This window comes from Haemorhous mexicanus, chromosome 3 (assembly GCF_027477595.1).
Source record: "Haemorhous mexicanus isolate bHaeMex1 chromosome 3, bHaeMex1.pri, whole genome shotgun sequence".
In the NCBI taxonomy this organism is placed as follows: Eukaryota; Metazoa; Chordata; class Aves; order Passeriformes; family Fringillidae; genus Haemorhous; species Haemorhous mexicanus.
This window is the reverse complement of record NC_082343.1, coordinates 89,748,231-89,768,119: the sequence shown is the minus strand read 5'-3', so window position 1 is coordinate 89,768,119 and position 19,889 is coordinate 89,748,231. Positions and strand designations below refer to the sequence as shown.

General features: G+C 36.2%; 2 protein-coding genes across 2 annotated transcripts in view; both read left to right on the top strand.

Annotated features, from left to right (window-relative positions):
* The window catches only part of LOC132325728 (adhesion G protein-coupled receptor B3-like), a 155,369-nt gene extending 152,474 nt beyond the window's left edge, over window positions 1-2,895 (top strand). The window contains exon 12 of the mRNA XM_059843306.1: window positions 2,496-2,895. Within this exon, the coding sequence (XP_059699289.1) occupies window positions 2,496-2,895 (400 nt within the window). The remainder of the gene's footprint in view (window positions 1-2,495) is intronic.
* The window catches only part of ADGRB3 (adhesion G protein-coupled receptor B3), a 96,575-nt gene continuing 79,407 nt past the window's right edge, over window positions 2,722-19,889 (top strand). The window contains exons 1-3 of the mRNA XM_059842659.1: window positions 2,722-2,894; window positions 4,517-4,620; window positions 7,324-7,426. Coding sequence (XP_059698642.1) covers window positions 4,520-4,620; window positions 7,324-7,426 — 204 coding nt within the window. The 5' untranslated portion in view covers window positions 2,722-2,894; window positions 4,517-4,519. The remainder of the gene's footprint in view (window positions 2,895-4,516; window positions 4,621-7,323; window positions 7,427-19,889) is intronic.

Genomic DNA, 19,889 nt, shown 5'->3' with positions numbered 1-19,889 from the left:
ATTTTTATTCTGTATTTCCATTCTTTATTTACTTACACCTAAAACCAAATCATTACTTTATGTCAAGTAAAAATTACCAGCATCTCTGAGGGAATTAGTAATCATGTTTTTGCTGTTCTGCTGGCATAAGCCTCATGCAACAAATTGCAGTTATACTTTTCTTCTGGTCCTCTTCATTACTCAGTCTTTTTCATGGACTTAGTGTAACATTCTGTGCAGCTTCTGTTAGCCATAATTTCAACAGACTACAAATATATTTATTAATGAGGCTTTTTTTCCTTTTTAACTGCACTGATTAGAAGAGAGAAAAGGGACTTATTTAATGAATTTTGATCTGCAACATATAAAAACATAGTGCTGTTAAGCAAGAAATTGAAGTGTACCACTGAAAAACATGAACAATAAAATGTAAAAAGCGTCCATATTAGACTGACTTGGCTCCTGCCATGATGTCTTATTTTGGAATCCAATTAGACTGCTTTGTTCATTTCAGACTGCTTTTGGAAATTCAACAAAATTTTCAGTAGTATTGAAAAATTTTTGCAAAATATGTATTGAATTGTGGTTCAGTTACTCTTTGACTGGAAATTTCTATTTGTGCAAGTGACCTGAAGAACTGAATGAACCAGTGTAAACCTGCTGGCCTGCCCATGATTTTTAGTACTTTAAAGATAATTAAAATTTTTACAGATACTTTGTTTTAAACTAAAGTGGTGTCTGTGATTTCATAATTAGAACTTCTTTAACTCTTGTGCATTGGACACCCTCTGCAAGGATTTAGTGCTAACTGGATATATTGTGCATCCAGTGCTTTTCAGCATAGGGTGAATTCAATTTATTAAATCTTATTCTCAGGATGAATAATACCACCCTTTTGTTTTTAAATATGTCAATTTCTCTTAAGCCATCAATCCTTAGTATTTAATCAGAAAAGATAAACGCATTTCATTTGGTCTTAACTGTGTGCCACAATAAGAGTAGAGACAAGAAAGCTAATAAAATAAATTGTTTATGTTATCCAGAAGATAATACTTTTGAGTTTAAAATATGTAACTCAATTTTTCAAAGTGGATGTTGATTTAGGCTGTGGCTCTCTGAAAAACACAATTTGCAAGGGAAAGCTAATAAACTGCTTTAGTGGCTTGAAGAATTGGTGATTTTCTCTCAATTGTTTCTCTCAGTCACTGTTTGTTTTGTTTATTACAGGATTCTGTTTCGAAGACAATAGTGTGTAAGGGTTACATCTGGTGTGTTCAAAAACTAGTGGCACAAAATGCTGAGATGGCCTGGGGTGAACTGCACTCTGAGAGCAGGCTTTGGGATAACAAATTGCCTTTGCATGAGGGCCCTGGCATATAGAATGACTTACAGAGGTGTGTTGTCAAGGCAGAAGAGGTGTAACAAGGGTGGTTACAGGGTCTGGAAATTTTTATTCCCCCTCCTGCTTTCTTCAACCTTAATTTTTCTTTTTTTTAAAGTCATTTAGTGACCTGAGGTGAAATGGACAGGAATTGACAGCACACATGCTGCTGCTGGCAGCAGAGTCACTGCAGTTGCTCCTTGGACATGAAAGGAGTGGAAAAAAGATGAAAGAAACCCAGTTGTTCTCTAAATATAACACATGTAAAGATAATATGTTTGCTTCAGTTGAAACCAACCCCTTCTTCCTGTAGAAAATATTTCCCCCTCCCCACTGCAGTTCAGGGAACAGGAGAGATGATTTTTTGTCTCTCCCTCTCCTTCTCCTTGCTTGCACAAAGAAAACGTGGGTTGATACCATTTTTATTGTTCTGCTGGGGTGGGTTTCAGACCTCGCATTAGCATATTGAATGTCTAATTGAATTCGGGGGCTGTGTTAATCATCATGTTTTGTTTAGGGGTGGTTGGAGAAAGGTGCCACCAAACGATTGCTTTGGCTTGGGGTTAGCTTGGTGCTGCCACCCCAAGAAAAAGACTCGAGAAGCGGGAGGGAGCCGGGGAGAGGCGAGTTGGCTGAGTGATGTCTGGAGGGCGAACTCGTGTGTCTCTTTGGTGATGTGTGCTGCTGTACTGAAATCCACCCCTCTGCTGGAGCTAAGGCAAGAGTTGGAGGCATCTGATGCTGCCGTTTCCAGGGTGAAATTTCTAAGGCTGCTAGCTAAAAACAACAACCAAAAAAAATCACAAATCCTTAGCAAAAATAGCAGTTAGAACAGAAGATCCGGCATCTCCCGGTCCAACTGGCATAACCCAGGCAGACGTTTGAGAACCACATGCTTTTAACCTAGCCACACACACGAAAGGGGGGGGGGGGGGGGGGGGGCGGGGAGTGGAGAAAGAAAGGGACCAAAAAAGACACCGCAACTACAGAACATCACATTTCTCACAAAAGGCCAGAAACAGAGCCGGTAGGGAAAGGAGAAAGAAAAAAAAAAAAAAAAAGAAAGAAAAAAAAAAAGAGAGAGAGAGAGAGAGAAACAAAGCCTCCCCCTCTTCCCCTGATGAGTTTTTCGCAGTGCTCTGGTGAGGCTCGGAGGTGGCTGGCAGCGCAGGGGGCGGCTGCTGCCGCGGCTGGCGGGGCTCCGCGCAGCAGCGCCCGGCCGCTCAGCACCGCCGCCCGGACAGCTCCGCGCCCGCGCCCGCCCTGCCCCACAACAAGTCCCCGCCGCTGTCCGGGAACTCCGCGGCGCGCTCCTCGCGGTCCCGCGGCATTGTCTCCTCACGGAACCGGCCGACAGGCGTAATTACCCCCGTTTCCCCCACCCCCTCCTCTCTCTCTCCTTTGCAGGAACGACTCTTTGGGAACCTGGTCCACCCAGGGATGTAAAACTGTGCTTACCGATGCATCCCATACGAAATGCTTATGTGATCGTCTCTCTACCTTCGCCATTTTGGCTCAGCAACCTAGAGAAATAGTAAGTAACAAAGAGGGGGGGGGGGGGAAATCCAGTTTTAATGCAAAAGGGAATGCGGGGGGAACTGCGGGGGGGAGGGGGGAGCTGGTCCAGCTTTCCTCTCAGGTATATTGCAGACGTTGCATTGAGGAATTGTTTAATATTGCAGGTAGTCAAACGGTAGTCTCCTGGTGTCTTCAGTGTCTCAGATACATGAATTCCAGATTCTGTGATCCAACTAAATCCTAGTGAAATTTGCATGCTCTCGAACTCTATAAATTTTTTAGAGAAAGCCTTGTAATTGTGGTGCAAATGTGTAGAAAACTTTTGTATTGAACGATTAAGGGAACGAACAGGTCTCTATTATTGCTCTTGGTAGGAAAACCCTAGATACTGTAGTTAAACAGATTGCAGATCTGCATTGGGCATTTTCAGCACAGATTTTCTGTGTAGTCTGTTGATATGATGTAAGAAAAATAATCAAGTTTTCACGAGAAAGAGGTGACATTAAGTGTATGAGCAGACACTCCTAATATTATTGGATGTAAAAATAGCTGGAAAGCAAATATTTGTGATCTTGCTAAAGCATGATTTCATTTTCCTGGTTTTGGAAACATACGAACAGACTCTTTTTAATAGCAAAGTAAATCTATTTGGGAAAAAAAGTGGTTGAAATAAAATACTACTTTCTGCCTGAGATCTGGCCTAAAAGTACATCTGTCTTATATCCTATTTGGGTGGCAAAAGATATCTTGATAAATGTAATTTACAATACGTCCCTGAAGCTTCAAATCATTTAGATAAACCAGGCATGATATCCTTTAGAACTTTTAGATTTAATTTTTTTTTCCATATTTATTAGTAAAACCCATGTCTATTTCAGAATATGAGCACATATATAGAGAGAGGAAAAAACTGACCTGATATCTGAGGATAATAGTTTCCCTTAGAGCAGGGAAAGCTAGTTTGTTTTCAAGGTCATTAATTTATTTTCATTTTTTATTAACACACAGAGTAGAAATGAAATAATTCTAAATTTGTAGCTTTTTAAAATGAAGGCATTGTGATACTGTTGCCATAGATATCCTGCCATTCCTTCTAGGCCCAAGTAAATTAAGCGTGTAAGAGCAGTGGATTGAAGTCAAAGTTATTAAAAGTCAGAAAGTTTGGTCATTCTGCAACAAGCCTGAATCAAATTATGGGACAAATTACTGGACGGTCTTCAATATATTAGAGTGAAACCAAGCTGTATGTTTAATGCACAATTATAAATATTTATAATTCTGAAGAGAAGTATATCTTTTAATTGATGTTAACTGGAGAGTCATTTAAACTTGTGCTAACATCATAGTCTCCTGTTACACTGTAATATTACTAGTTTATTTTTCAAAGTATCTGGCAGGTATTACAAGGAATTTTAAAACTCAGAGGCCTCTGAGGAATGTATTAAGCAGATCTCAGAGTTATGTAGGGATCAGTTTTGGAAATTAGTTGATTTCTTCTTCATAATCAATATTACTGAAATAATCTGTGGTAGTTTTTCTGCTTTTAATTTTGCTCTTTTTGGGTTTTTTTTTCATTTGACTTGTTGGTTTAAGTGCTGAGGATATTTTTTCTTCATGGTTGCCTGTTGTAACTTACAGATCATGGAATCATCTGGTACACCCTCAGTGACCTTAATAGTAGGCAGTGGTCTTTCCTGCTTGGCCTTGATCACTCTAGCAGTTGTCTATGCAGCATTATGGAGGTATGTAATGGGTTGAGAAAGCTAAATGGAAATACATTGTTATATTTATTTGAATTGCAGTTTAAAAAGAGCATTAGAGCCCACATTTATTGTTTGGAAAGTGAGGAAGAAAAAAGAGGAAAATGTAGTGTATACTTTGATGCATTTGTTAAAGAGACTGATCAGTTTTACTGCTTTGGCCTGCTAATGATGGTAGACCCCACTCTTCTCTTTCTCCACTTCAGTGGGAATGATATTCCTCATTTGGTGGGGTATTCATAGTGCTAAATGCAGGGTTCCTATATATGATAGATTTCATGTGAGGTTTCTGGCCTATACCTTTAGCTGCTTTTCTCCCATTTACGTTTTTTAACAAAACTTACAAATAAAATAAAATTGAAGTGACACATTTAGGGAGATTCAGTCAGCTGGTTTTGAGTTTGTTCACATCAGTTATAAGTTTGGAAGAAGACTATATAATAAAATACTCTTAAATAGTGTCATGGTACATCCCAGTGATGGATTTTTCTTTCTGTCCGGAGTATGCAATATTAAAATACTATATTGACTTAAAAGTGCAATAAATACTTACGGAGTCAATTAATCTGAGAAGTAATGAGAAATAGCATAACGTCTTAGTGCAGAAAAATAAAATTAAAAGTCCTGCAAAGTAATAAATGCTTTTAAAAAGTGAACATGGATTCTGGTTTCACTTTTTTTCAATAATTAAAGTAAAATAGATTCTTATGAAAGTAATAGGAAAAAAGGGGATGAAACAATAAATTCTAGAATAATATAAAATCAACCAATAGAATTTTGCTTTTAGAAGCAGCTTGATAATTTTACACCCATTTCTCTATCAGTCTTATGTACCACAGAGACTCAGGACTAGAAATATATATATAATTATTAAGAATATCCAGTTACATAAGTTATGATAAAAGACTATAAAAATTATCAGTTCTTGTCTGTCAAAACTAAGAATGAGAGTATTTCAGGATATAATTCCCATCTAAAGAATTATAGTGTTATTTTTGCACTGCTTAATATATTTAGCACTTGGATAGAAATACTGTCATGCTCAGTGTAACTGGTCTACTCCATTATTTAAATTAGATACAAGGAAGAAATTCTTCACTGTGAGGGTAGTGAGGCACTGGAACAGGTTGTCCATAGAAGTTGTGGGTGCCCCATCCCTGGAAGTGTTGAAAGCCAGTTTGCATGGGTTTTGAGCAACCTGGTCCAGTGGAATGTGTCCCTGCCCATGGCAGGGGGTTGTAACTGGGTGATTTTAAGTTCTCTTCCAACCCAACAAATTCTATGATTCTATGATTCTGTGAATTTCTAAGTGGAGATAAAATGCTATGTGTTATGGCTTAAGTCAATGCTTTGCTCTGTATTTACTCAACCACTAAGGTCCTTTGTAATCCATGGGCACTCAGTGTTGGGAATTGGCCCAGGTGAATCAATAGTTAACAAGTTAGAAAGTAGCAGTGTGCACTCTGTGTGAACAAAGGCACTGGACTTCTTGTATTTGTTTGCAAATACATAGAACTAGCCTTAATAATGTTGCTATATTTTAAGGAAGAATGTGGATTGTGGTATTAGGGTTGTTCTGTCTAACTAGAAAAATGTAAATCTTTATCTCTTGATATGCCAGCAAGAAGGACTATAATTATTTCATGTCCAAAGCTCAGCATTTCTTGTGGGTTCAACAGCCTTTTTTATTACTTCCTCAGAGTCAGCTATGGGTGTACATCCCAGGAGGAACAGCAATATTAACTGAACTCCAGTGAGAAGCATATAGGAGTAGTCATATATAAAGATATGGCATGGTCTTCAGAGGAACTGACCACCCTTAACTTTCATTTATTTTAGTAGTCAGCATTTACTGTTAACAGCTCTAAAAATCAGGTCAGAAAGGTACTTCCGTTGTACCCATAATCATTCTCTTTTTGTCCTGTAGCATATAGAGAGGCTATATACAGAAAAATGAGAACACATGCATCTTGAAATCAAATATGTGATAAGGCTTTTTGACTTTTTCATTTTAAACATATTTGTAAAATTAGTAAGTTTGCATGGGTGAATGTGATGTTCACTGCTGTAATTTAATCTTTCTGTACACATTTGGATATTTTTTGGCATTCAGTCTTATATTACAGTACTACTGGTATATCAAGATTAATGTTATCCTTGTCCAAATAATGTAATTCAAAATTCATTGCCATAGTATCATCCACCAAACCGCATCTTATTTATGCATCGTGGATCAAATCTTCTGTTTATATAAGTCACCATATTTTTGCTGATGTTAGTAATTATGAGTGGTCTGTGCCAGCTGTGGATATTCCCAGGGACAAGCAGAGAGCATAAGAAGTTCCTGACATGAATGCATGTAAGCCCATTATTGTCAGTATGGTGTTAGAACCATATTGCCAGCAGTTTTCAAAAGAATCATTGGCAGATTATTTTTAAAATGCATCAAGATGCTAAGAGGAAATTCTGCAATATCTATCAAAATATCACGGTTTTCATGTTTGTATTGTTATAGCTCTCTAATACTCTTTCTGAGCACATGAAAGGGAACACCTCTCTTTCAGAGTATCTCCAGTATCTCCAATATTTAATGCAAGAAATAAATCAAAGCTTGTGTGACTTAGTAGTTGTTTCACTTTTATAAAATTTGTACTCTCTTTTTTTTTTTTTTCCTTTTTTTAACAGGTACATCAGATCTGAGAGGTCCATAATTCTAATAAATTTCTGCCTGTCAATTATCTCATCAAATATCCTTATCCTTGTTGGACAAACTCAGACACATAACAAGGTATGAGATGGATTGTATTAAATTTTCCCTTAAAGATTAATACCATTGTTTTATTTGTTTTTAGCTTAAAATAATTATGTCCATTTAGTCCTATACTCATAGGACTTGGTGGTTTTGGTAAAATATTAAGAGACAAGGGAAAATATTTACCATTTTGCATAGTCTTTATTTCCCTTCCAAAAATCCCTTTTGGTATTGTTCCCTCTAGATAAGCTGTGTTCTCTGTGGCAGACTTGTGTGTTTTATAACTAAATTTCAAAGCAAAAAAGTTCAAAGGCTCAACATCAAAAGCACAAATTCTGGTTCATTATAATAGTTGTAATAGGATTGCGCTACAGTGTTTTTGTCTTTTTATTAACACACTGGTACTCGAAAGGCAAGTAGAAATTGCTTAGAAGTTGGAGTACGATTCTTGAAAATGTGCAGAAACAGACATCATAACAAGCCATAGAACAGTTAGATCTCTGACTGATGTAGCTATAAGAAGGTAATAACCCTACATGGCTTACTTAGTGATGTATTGCTGATTATTAATAATCTGTTCTTGGAACATCATTGTCATTTGTGCCTCTCCTGTAGAACAGCAGGCTTGCCAGTGTTTTGAGGAATCACCCAGTGCCTGGTGATGGTAGACAGCTTTAACAAGTGTCAATAAGTGGTTGCTTGAAATCAACCATAACTACAGGATTGCTTGGAATAGAAAATAGGATGAAGCTGGTTAACTGGGCAATATGTGATAGAATGCTGTGAAGTTTTGGAGAAAGCAAATGCTTGTAAAGTAGTTTTTTTTCCTACCATGTTAAACTACTTAATGCACTGCTCATTTTTCTGATATCAAATGAAATAATGTTCATCATCTGCTATAGGAACTGATGTTTCTACAACACACCAGTAATTAATCATTACTTCTGTTCAAATAAGTGCTTAGCAGTTTAGTTGCCAGAATTCTCATAAATTCAATGCAAGTCACATAGCTGTACTTTGTAAAACATATCCAAACCAAGCATAGAAATTTCCAGCACATATGATAACAAAATTATTGAAGTCAAGATATTAATATGCTTTTAAAGTTTTGAAAGTGTGTAAAGGTACAAATAAACAAAATATGGATTTCCAGAAGAAAGACATGTAACTCTCACAGATTTTATTCAGGGGGGAAAAAGCAATGTGCTAACAGCTTCAGTATACCAGAGTACAGAATTAATCCTCCCTGGAATTTCGTACATAGTCATATATTCTATTTTATTATGCATTTCAAGAATAGATGTGTTTCAGTAGATGCGAGTTCCTGTGTACATTGCCACTGTGGAATCAGAGTTTGAGGGCATCAGAGCAACTGTGTTGGAGAACACATTTCCTAGGTATGCTGGCAGCCTTCCTCTGATACTTGACTCAGGGAGCTCTGAACTAACACACACCGTTAATCCAGTTGCTTTCTATTAATCTTAATCTCTTTGAGCTCCCTCACTTCTGCTTCCTGAACTTCTCAAAACAGAGATTTTACACTGAGATATTTCTGAGACCAACAGATCCAAAAATGCAGATATCAAAAGAAATAATTGACAGAAAAAAACACTTCACAAGGTTTGTATTTTTAATATGCAGTCTGAAAAATTACTGTAAAATAACACTTCTTGCTACATTTGTCTTCTTTTTGAGCCCACATCTTGCTTTTGATATATCTACCAACCAGGAATTTCTAGCCAGGGAGCACTTCTAATGGATCAAAGGCAAAATACATCTGTTATATCTAGCAAGACATCCCTTATTACAAACCAAAACTATTTTTATCACAATGTTGACTGATACATGAATATATCGTAACTCCAAGAGGCTGGCCTGTGAATGTACCATCAACAAAAATGGCCAGCTAACACCACTGTTTAGTGAGGATTTTTTCAAATAAAAGCAATCATATCTGGGTATGACTTTACTTTGTTTGTAAGTAAGGATGTGTATAGGCATCAGATGTATTTGAATTCAAGTTCTGATTTTTTTCATTTTCAAGATCATATATGATCCCAAGAAGCATCTGATTTTTAGTGCATACATCTAAATTGCAGTACTGGCAACTGTAGGAAAAATTATATTTTCATTTTGCTGAGCTGGAAAATTCAATCCGTACATGAAAACTTTAGAAAGGGAATCAGGTCATGACCTGTGATTTAAGATTAAAAATATCCTAGATTTGTTTCTGAGATTTTATTATTTACTGGAAGTGAAACCATATGAGTTTTTAGTGTTTGAAAATTTTGTGAGAAAACTTGGGAATATTTTATTAAGACAATATAATATCCAAGTCAGCAAAAACTGATGAATAAATGCTGAAGTAGTATTTTATGGCAACAAGAGGAGCTCTTCTCTTTTTTTTAATGTATTGAAGAACATTTGAGAAACACAAAATACCAAGTTTGAGTTTGTTTACTGTGTTCCATTCGCATTCTTCTGTTTACACTATTCTTATATTATTGGGGCAGCTAGTTAACATCCACATGATGATGTTAATATTCACAGTGCTGAAGCATATCCCATTTTTCTGTGCTTTAGTTTTGATCTGAATTTAAATTTTCTGTAGTTCTTTATTTGTGTATATTCCCTTTATGAGTAGGTCCTCGTAAATGTCATCAAAGCTGAATTCCAGTTTAAAGTTGAACAGAATGTAAATTAAGCATACCAAAGATGTATTATAGCAAACGGCATATTGTTGATTTCTTTGCAGTTTGTGGTTTCTTTTATCTGTATTAAGCACTTCACAAACTACTTTTATTTACTTCAGTGCTATTCAATCTCCAAGGAATTTCTGTGGCTTGTTTTAATTACACCCATTGACATCTATGACATAGCAAAAAACACTGAGTGTCTTGGTTTAGATAAGCACAGGTTTTTTGTTATTTTCTTTCTGGTTTAAAAAAATCATAGATATTCTATAATGTTAGGTTTATCTCTGCTTTTTGAAAGCTGATTATATCATCAATGTTTTTGCAAAAGTTTCTTTAAATGAAAGCTAAGTGAATTTGAAAATTGCTTTCTTTTTGGTTCAACTATGTTGTGTCCTTTTTTTCAGTAAAATAGATCACCTCCCATGGTCAGAAATTGACAAAATATTTACTGAGGACATGTACAAGAGATTTGTATTCTTTCAAACTCCAAAAGATTTTCCATTTCACATATTACCTGTTTAAAAGTGATTTTTTTTAGTCCATTTTAAGTAACCTGAGGATACCAACAGTAGAACAGAGGTTGAGGTCGTGGGTGATTTCAGCTTGTTTTAGAGCAGTTCGTGAGGGAAGTCATGGAGGGGAGTAGAGTTTCCCTTGTAAGGTTTTGCTTGGGATAGCAAAATGCCTTTTGTGGAGAGAAAAGCTTTGCCCCTTAGTTCCTTCTTTGCAAAACATGTTTTGCATTTTGTTGAAGGGCACAGATGAGAAACGTTCTGATTTTTTCATTATGTTTCCCTAAATCTTTGAAAACAGAACTTTATTCAAAGCTTTCTTAATGTTTCAGACTGTGTAAAATATTTCTGTTCCATCAGATCCTGTTTTGAAATACAGGTCACTGAAGGCTGAAATTACAAAAATATTATTAAATTAATTATGTATCTTGTTTAAATATAGTTGGTGTTATACTGTGCATGAGAAGCATATTAATTTACTTTAGTATTTCTTTCTGTCTCATTTTCTTTCCACTGTTAAATGTTAGTCACATAATCATATTTAAACTTGACAATATGCAATTGCTACACTTTAACAACTGAATTTAGTTTTAACTCTGAAATTAAGTCTCCTGAATTAAGGAATGATAAAACTTCTCATTTATAACTAATTGCTCAAATATCTGTTATTTCACAAAACCTGAGAGATGTCCCTAACATCTACAAAAGCATTACTTTATAGATTACAATTACTTCAAAGTAAAAATATTTACTTTGAATAGACTGACAGGTATTTTTTAGGAAATATCAATCAGTGATTTGTAGCTTTCACTGTATCATAACTCTTGCTAACTTATGCTTCCTAATGTTCTTCTTGCCATCTAGAAAAATGGCTGTATTTCTTCTACATGTGGGCCTTTAACATTTAAGCTATAAACTTTTACTAGGCTTCTGATCTCATTTAATGAATAGATTCTCTACCCCCATAAGTTATGGATTAGTATTATGTGGATTTTTTTCATAAATTCTCTTTCCTTTTGTATACGTTCAGAAAAAATCTTGGTTTGTTCACTGTTCACAGTTTTGCCTAAACAAAAACACATTTGCTTTTTGATATAAACAATTCCTGTATATTTATTTTTCCTGTGAAGTAAACCAAGCTAAATACATTTCGAAAAAAAACAATAGAATTACTTATACATGTGAGAAAAAGTTAATTATTTTCTATATAATCTGATACTGGCTATAATTAATGGTTCATTTCTGATGTTTGGGTCACTGGTGAAAAAGTCTCATATTTTAAAATATTTTTAAAACATGCTTGTAAAATGCTGTAAGATACAGTGCATTTGTTAATCCATAGTCAGACTTCTGTGTGCCTAGTATGGAATAAACAGGGAAGATGTTAATGCGAGATTTAGTAACTCTGATATTCTGTGTCATTCATGTTTAATTGCAATATCCAGTTTATTATGCTTACTATTGTATTTTGAAGTTCATCTCTTAGACCATACCTTAAAGGATATGAAAAAAGCTTGTCCTGATCTAATAACATAAACTGTCAGTAGCCTGACATTGTAAACAAGCAAAACACCATGAAAATGTGTAGATAATAAGATTAGAATGTTCACTAAATAGACCGACTGGACAAAAATAACCCACTTTTAGTATTTTTTTAATAGAGGTGTTATGTTGAAAGAAACAAGTAGAAGTGGAAAGAAGCTGAGAAGCCAAACATCCCATTCCCATAGTGCTCTGAAGTAGCTGACTGCAAAACTAGAGCTCCCTCAGGTTCTGAGAGATGGTGGGTGGTGGGATCCCCTGAGAAACCTGCAAATGTTCAGGTGATACTAATGCTGCCTTTAGCCACGTGGCTCTTGCCCCATATCTGCCACTGACTTACAGATGCAGGCATCGTGGCAATATATCTCCTAGGAAACAGCGGGGGAGACCTCAGAGCAGATGGAATGAACAGAGAAATGATGCTAACACAGCATTAAGGTTGTTTTAGAAAATCAATGAGGAAGTAGGGAATACAGTATGTCAAGCAGTAGCACTCCATATTTCAAGCCTTTCTGTAGAACTTCAAGGGAATACCCTCCATTTAGGAAGCTGAAGCCTGGGAAAATATATCCTTCCATTTTTATCAATATCTGACTTCCAAATTAACAGCTACTCTGCTGATTGTCGTCTATTTTTGTGCATGTAACAGCTTTTTGAACAGCTGACCCAGTGGGTCTCTGGTATGGGTCATCCATCCCAGAAACACAGCAGTCAATAGGTCAGGAGTCAGAGTGCACTGCACCACACACATCTGTCTGCTGTGTTTCGAAACTCAGAAACAGCCAAAGGGAGAAAAGCAAATTTAGCTGAATAACTATTACAGGAGTAGGTCTGTTTAAGCAATGCTGTTTTACCATGCCAAATTCTGACAAAACCTGTTAACATCAGCTGAATTAACTACCTGCTTTTAGATTCTCAAGAGAACCTCTGGGAGCAGATCTTTCTTACCCAAGATCACTGCACATTGTCATTCATGTTACTGTTACCTGCCTCGGAGGAGAAGGTAACATTCTTCTCAAAAGTGCCTGTCAGACTGTTTCTCAAAATACATCAACTTCATCATTCACTTTGCTGTATCTAAACAAAACAGACATTTTGATTGTAAGCAGGTTACAGGGAAGAAATTGGTTAGATTTTAGGAGCATGTGTTCTCTGTCTCCTATCCCCAGAACCTTTTAAAAAGCTCTTAGAACTATTTTAGAATCCCAGAATTGTTAAGGTTGGAAAATGTATCCAACTTCTTTCTCAAGGCAGGGTCAGCTGTTAGGGTAAAATGGGTTGCTCAGGACTTTATATAACAGAAAAGTCTTGAAAACCTCCAGGCATGGTAACATCACATCTTCCTTGGGAAGTTTGATCCACAGCTTGACTGTCCTCACAGTCAAAATGTGTTTCCATATCTCTGGCATGCACCTCCTCTTGTTTCTTTATGCCCATTGTCATCCCACTATACATCTCTGTGAAGAACCTGGCTTCATGTTGTCAATGACCATTCTATAGACACTGACAGGCTGCTCTGACATGCTGCTAGCTCAGACTTTCCTGAGGTAACTCTCTGCTGCTACTCTTTCCAGAATTGTGTGGTTTTTCCTCCTTGATCTTCACAACCTGTTTAGAGTAGTTTTTTCTATTCTAGAATTCACCCCCACAGCTCTAAGGAAAATAGCTCATTCTCTAACAAACACCTTTCTGAATTATTTCAGACAATCTGTTGATGACTCAAGTAGCTATTTTTGGGCTGCACACCTTTTTCACACTTCTCTTTTGCCTATTTATTTGAATTTCAATAGAAATAGAAAGGTAGTCAACGAGAAATAGAACAATCTACAAACAGTTAAATGTTCATGTCTTTCACTTACATGATCTTACTTTTAAGAAAGAGGAAACAATAGACAATTCTAAGCAATAATAAAAAATTATTTTAATAATGGAGTTACCATGGCAATTAACATCACAAGACTAAAGGGTTTAATTAAGTATGATAACAACAGCAACATCAAAACCAAGTTACTTGGTTATTTTCATTGTAATACAAAAGTTGAACTTCCGATGGATTTTCATATGTGAATTACCCTTTCTAAGAATCTAGGCATAGAAAGCCTTTGTCACGTAAACCTAAAGAGATACAGAAACACAGTAAGATTTTTTTAAATTGATACCTGGTAAAATAATACACCAAAAATCACAGCTCTGAGATAAATGCAACATAAATCTTCCACCCTACAACAGTAATTATTACATCATCAGTCTTTCTGTATAGGAGAATGAAACGATAGAAAACAAAGTTACTTTTAAAGGACTATCGTTTAACAAATACTAGTGTAAATTTGGAAAAGATTGTCCACCTCTTGTACTGATTTTTATTTATACATCGCTACAACTCCCTGTTGGGTCTGCATATTTATAGGAACATATGGTATGCTTTAACCTTGACATGCACTATGAAGTTCATTTGTACAGTTTTGCATTTTTTTTCCTTTTATTTTCCTAGGTCACAGTTTTTAGGCCCTATATCTTGCAATCACATCAATGAGAGCATTTTATCAGAAAAAAACTATTGGATTGATCTGATTCTCTGACTGGTCGGATCCGAGTTTTATTCTCACTTCCACTTTCTATCTTTTCTTTAAGGTGATGTTAAGTGAAATTTCATGGGAAGTGAGACAAGCAGTATGCAAATCTCTGTTCTAGACAGAGGCTAACAATAAGATGGAAAGACAAGAATGATCACACAAATTCTGACTTTTTCTGCTTTTTCTTTCTGAGAAAGAAAGGGTGGTCACTGTGTGCCCAAGTCAATGAAGTCAGCATTAAGCAAGTGTGATCTGAGCATATTTATGACATGAGAAATACCAGCACTGGTAGACTCTCTGAATTACAGTAGGGTTTTGTCATGAGAGGGATGCTCAGCTTGTTAAATAAATGGACTACTAGGTATGACCAGGAAGCCAAAATTATGGACCTAGAGATTTTCTTGATACTAATGTAAAAGGCATGTAATGCTTCTAATTTTAGACTGCTGCTGAAACATGACCTTTTTATACTTGTTTTCATGGACGTACATGCTTATTTTGTTGAATCTCAGTGAGTCATACCATAGACATTAAGCCTGGTACTGACAAATTTGACAGTAAATGTGCTCTGGTATTTTTCTCTTCTAATGGTTTTGTCAAAATTCATATCAAACTGACATTTTGGATGAATAAGTAGGTATTTTGTGGAATTTAATAGAAAGTTATGCTCAGAATAATTGTTGAAAGGAAACTGTAAAGGTAAATCTACAAAACATGCATTTGGCTATAATCATGGACATTTTTAATGAATGTAATTGTGAGATTTCCAGAACCCTGCAGGGAAGTGTACATGTTTGTAATAAAAAGGCCTCAAGCTGTTAAAACTGATAGAATTCCTGTAATGTCAAGAAAGTTCAGTATGCACTAGGACTTCTGGGTTTAAAAACAGGATGGAAAACATGTTAGTATCTATCTCTCCTGAAGAAAATGGAAATATATCTGGCACAAGGAGTCCAGCAGTTGGAAGGAAGTATGAATAAGTTTGGCACAAAATGTTGTTCCATTAGTAAGTGATTATATATCTGTCTCTAATTAGTGGCATGGCATATAATTTGTGCTCTTTGCTTTCCATTTCATGAAAAATTGCATTTGCAACCTATCACATATTTGCTAAATAATTTCTTTAAGCTAGAAATCTAAATGGATGTATTATTCTTCTAATACCACCTAAAGTTAGGTGAAAGATTAGAAAGAGAATGGCTTCCTTAACAAGCTTAGCTGAGCCATACAGGACAACAAAACCTCATCTGTCAGAATGTACAGGTATTGAAACTCGGGGTTTAAAAAGATGGGATTAATTGTAAAGCTATTGTTATTTGCATTTAGATATTACACTTCTTATATTTAAGAGGGCTTTTAAGTCTCTGTCTTTTACTGTATATCCTCTTATGTCAAATCAATCAGAATTCATGCTTGAGTGTTAGCAATTTAATTATTGCTATAAAACCTTAATTTTGACACTGCTTATCTTTTAAAGTAAATACAGAATAGTAATAACATTTTACTGAACTGAATGATCCAACAAGGCATTGCAGTTGTACTACAATGGAAGAAAAATGGTTTTGCTAGGAATAATGGTTAGACCTTGGTATCAAGACAGCATTAATGATGGACAAGAACGGTTGTTAGACTCAGTTTGACTCTTGTAGTCATTCAGAAACTGCAGCTGCTAAAATCACTGCAGAAAAAAAATACACAAGACATACCTGATCAAGTGTTTGCTTCCATTCACTTCTAAAGGATTCTTCCTTTTGGAAAGAAGATTCAGCAATAATACCTAACTCTAGTAGAAATATATTTTAGAGAGGTTTTTACACTTTAATGAGAAGACTCAATCATAGTCCATGAATACCTAAAGAATGTATCTGTCCTTGTTTAACATTAGGCATTAAACAATCAAACGTATCTTTTTAACTGTAGGAAATTTCCTGCTGATTGCAAATAGGAAGTGTCCAAAACTTCGAGTTGTGGCATTAGTCCCAGTGCACACATTTTTCCAGTAGCAAATGCAAAGCCTGGAATGAATCAGAACTAAGCCAAATTGTGTTGCCTTTCAGTTGCCATGGCTAGGAGCACGCACACAAGTTATTGATACAGTGCATATGACACTCGTTATGCCATGATGACTTCATTTTGTGTTGGAGCCTCTGGAGATCTCAGTTCAGTGAAATTTCAATATTTCAGTGGATAGGTATGATGAGCAAAGCAGAGCCAAAGAAACAAATCCGGATTTTTTGCAGAATTGCCATTCAAAGTATGTGTATGCTACACTCGGTGCAACTAGACCTTGGTATCTGTCAGTGACACTCTCTTAGAGTTAAATAATAATAACTCAGATGGGCTTTTCTAATCTCAGCTCATGGTCCTTCTGTTCTCTATATTTAAACCTGTCATCATGTGTCATCTAGAAGAACTGGTTTAGGGCACTTGGATTCAGTTGCCTCCCTTAGAAACTGATGGGCAGAAATCTGACAGTGTGCTACAAAAGCTTAAACTTCTGGAAGGAATTTGTCTAAATGGTGTTGAAAGCTAGGGAATAAGGAATGGATGATTATGAATGCACAAAACAAGTAGCCCTCCAGTGCAGTCCCTAGCTTCCTTCTTCTCCAAACTTCTTGTTAGGCTCAGATGTACAATAGTCCCCTGTGGCACTCTGGTTCTCTCACCATGGTCTGTGAGAGGCTTTTGTTTTCTGTAGCTTTTAAAATATGAGAATAGATCTATAATAAAACATTAGCCAGACTGCTCTAAACCTGTATGTACCAGCATGTTCAGAGGATGGCACTGATTTTAGTTGGCTCTGCAGGCAGAGTTATCTGATCTGTGCAGGTCACAGAGCATCAGTAAGGGAATTCTTTGCAGAGGACCAGAGAGAATACAAATAAACTTTCCAGAGGTAATTTGGCTATATCATGTCATCCAGAATGTGAAAGACATGGATAAAGTCTGCAAGATTTTGTAGGAGACATCCCTGCTAAGAATATAATCTAAAATGCTACATTTTATACTTGCTAATTTTAGTTGCCAAGATGGATCTGAGAGACATAAAGCATTAATTATTAATTATTGTTGTTGTTGATAAAAATAAACCTATCATTAAGGCTCTGAGAGTATTTCCAACATCAACAAATTTTCCATTTGATTTATTAATAGAAATAAACATTTTTCTTTTATTTTTCCCTCTGGTCAGAACCTCAACTTATTTCATATTTGCCCCTCCCATAGGAAAAAGCTTGAGTAAATGTGTCAGCCTTGCACTCTTTTCTCAATGTCATCACATTGAGATCTGCCAGCTCTCCTTTAGAAACAGAGTTCAGTTATACTAAGACTGTTTTCTCTCCATTAATGAGGATTTTGACCACAGAAATGTTGATTGATACACAGAAACAGTGGATGTTTTGAAGAAGGCTGATGTGAAACTCTGACAGATAAAATGGTGCAAAAAAGACGCTCCTTTTCCACCCAGCAGTGAGGGTAGGGTCACCTACAGGGAAAAGCTGTACTAGAAGCAGTAGTGCTGTGAAGGGGACAAACTCTGCTCTTATTGATTACAGTCACACATGGGTGGAACCATAGAATTAATTTTTATTTTTTTTGCATTAGCAGAGGCTTCCAACTGGTCTGGAAGTGTCACCCACTGAGCACTCCACATGCAGAGCAGATTAGAGTGGTTAAATATTTAGGCCTCAAAAGCTGATATACCAGTGAAACACATGGGAGAGAAGAAAGGTCACAACTTCTAGTCTATAAACTTATGCTTGCAAATGACAATATTGTGATAAAAGCCAACATTTTGTAATTCAGGGACTTCTACAGAGGCCTTTTCCACTTTCAAATAAAGAAGACAGCTTACAGCATGCCATCTTTAGGATTTTTTCAGCATTTCAATTTCACTATTGAACTATTTTGTGATGACAGTAAAGCATAGGAAGTCATAAGAAACAGAGGCAGCATCCAGCTATGGTACTCAAATCTCTAATGGCTCTTGCCAGCTGGGCATTTCTTACAAAGGAGCCCACCGTGTTCGTGGACTCTTGTAGGGTTTGTCTGTTGCTCCAGCCTGGAATCTGACAGAAAACACCTTTTTAGGGATTTACAAGTAGAAAGTTAAGAATGACAAATTAGAAGGCCACATGTCTGGTCACGAGTTGAGTGCATTTCTTACTTTCCCTAAGATACTCCGTGCTCTCAGATGTTCTCTGATTTTAGTGCATTCCACATGGATAGCTCTGTGCCAGATAAAAATACATCTCTTCCTGCTGAGGCACTATTTTTTTTCTGCAGATAGTCTGTTAGTACATATTGTTTTAGATGAGAACTGTTTGCATCCCATATACATGAAATTTTTAATACAAGACTCAGTGAGACATAGAGCCAGGGGTTAATCATGTGGTTAGCCATGCGGTTAATGACTTAAAATAAATGAATAGATTGTATTTCCTTTAAAAGGCTACTAATGCATTCTTTAATAAGACATAATTTGTATATAATAAAATGCCTGGGCTGAGTCAATGATAATTTTGCTACTTAGGAACAATTTGAAGTCACACACACTCAAAACAATACAGAAGCATTTGCTTTCCATCTGAAGCTCTATGGTAAACATCTACGTTTCTTTGAGCTTTATGGGACTTGTTGCATTTTGCTTAATATTTTTATGGTTATTTACCTTTCAAAATAACAGAATCTAAATTGGAACAGAGCTCAAAGCATTTCAGAAAAAGAGTGTTTATATATGCTAATGACTTCTAATTAGGAAGAAAAATACTAGAAACTAAGATAATGTGTTACTAGCAATACGGTTACTGTGTCTTCAGTTGTATGCAGTGCCTTCCAGGCCATAGACAGTTTGAGTGGAGAGGAGCTGATCAACATGCTCAGTAGACAAGACAGCCACCCATTCCTCTCCTCTTGAGCTCCAAGAAAAAATCCTTCTTGTGAATACAGAACTGTGATACTTCTGATTCTGAGGAGAAGGGAGTCACAGTAAAATTATTTTATTTCCTAGTTAGTTCATTTCCTAGTGTGAAAAATGTAGGTAACTGATGAGCATGGTGGTGCTGCTAAATTGACAGTTGGACTTGATAATCTCAGAGGTCCAACTGTACCAATTCTATGATTTTATGATTATTGGGCAGGAGCAAGTGTATGTCTTTCACTGACTGTCAGAAAGGAG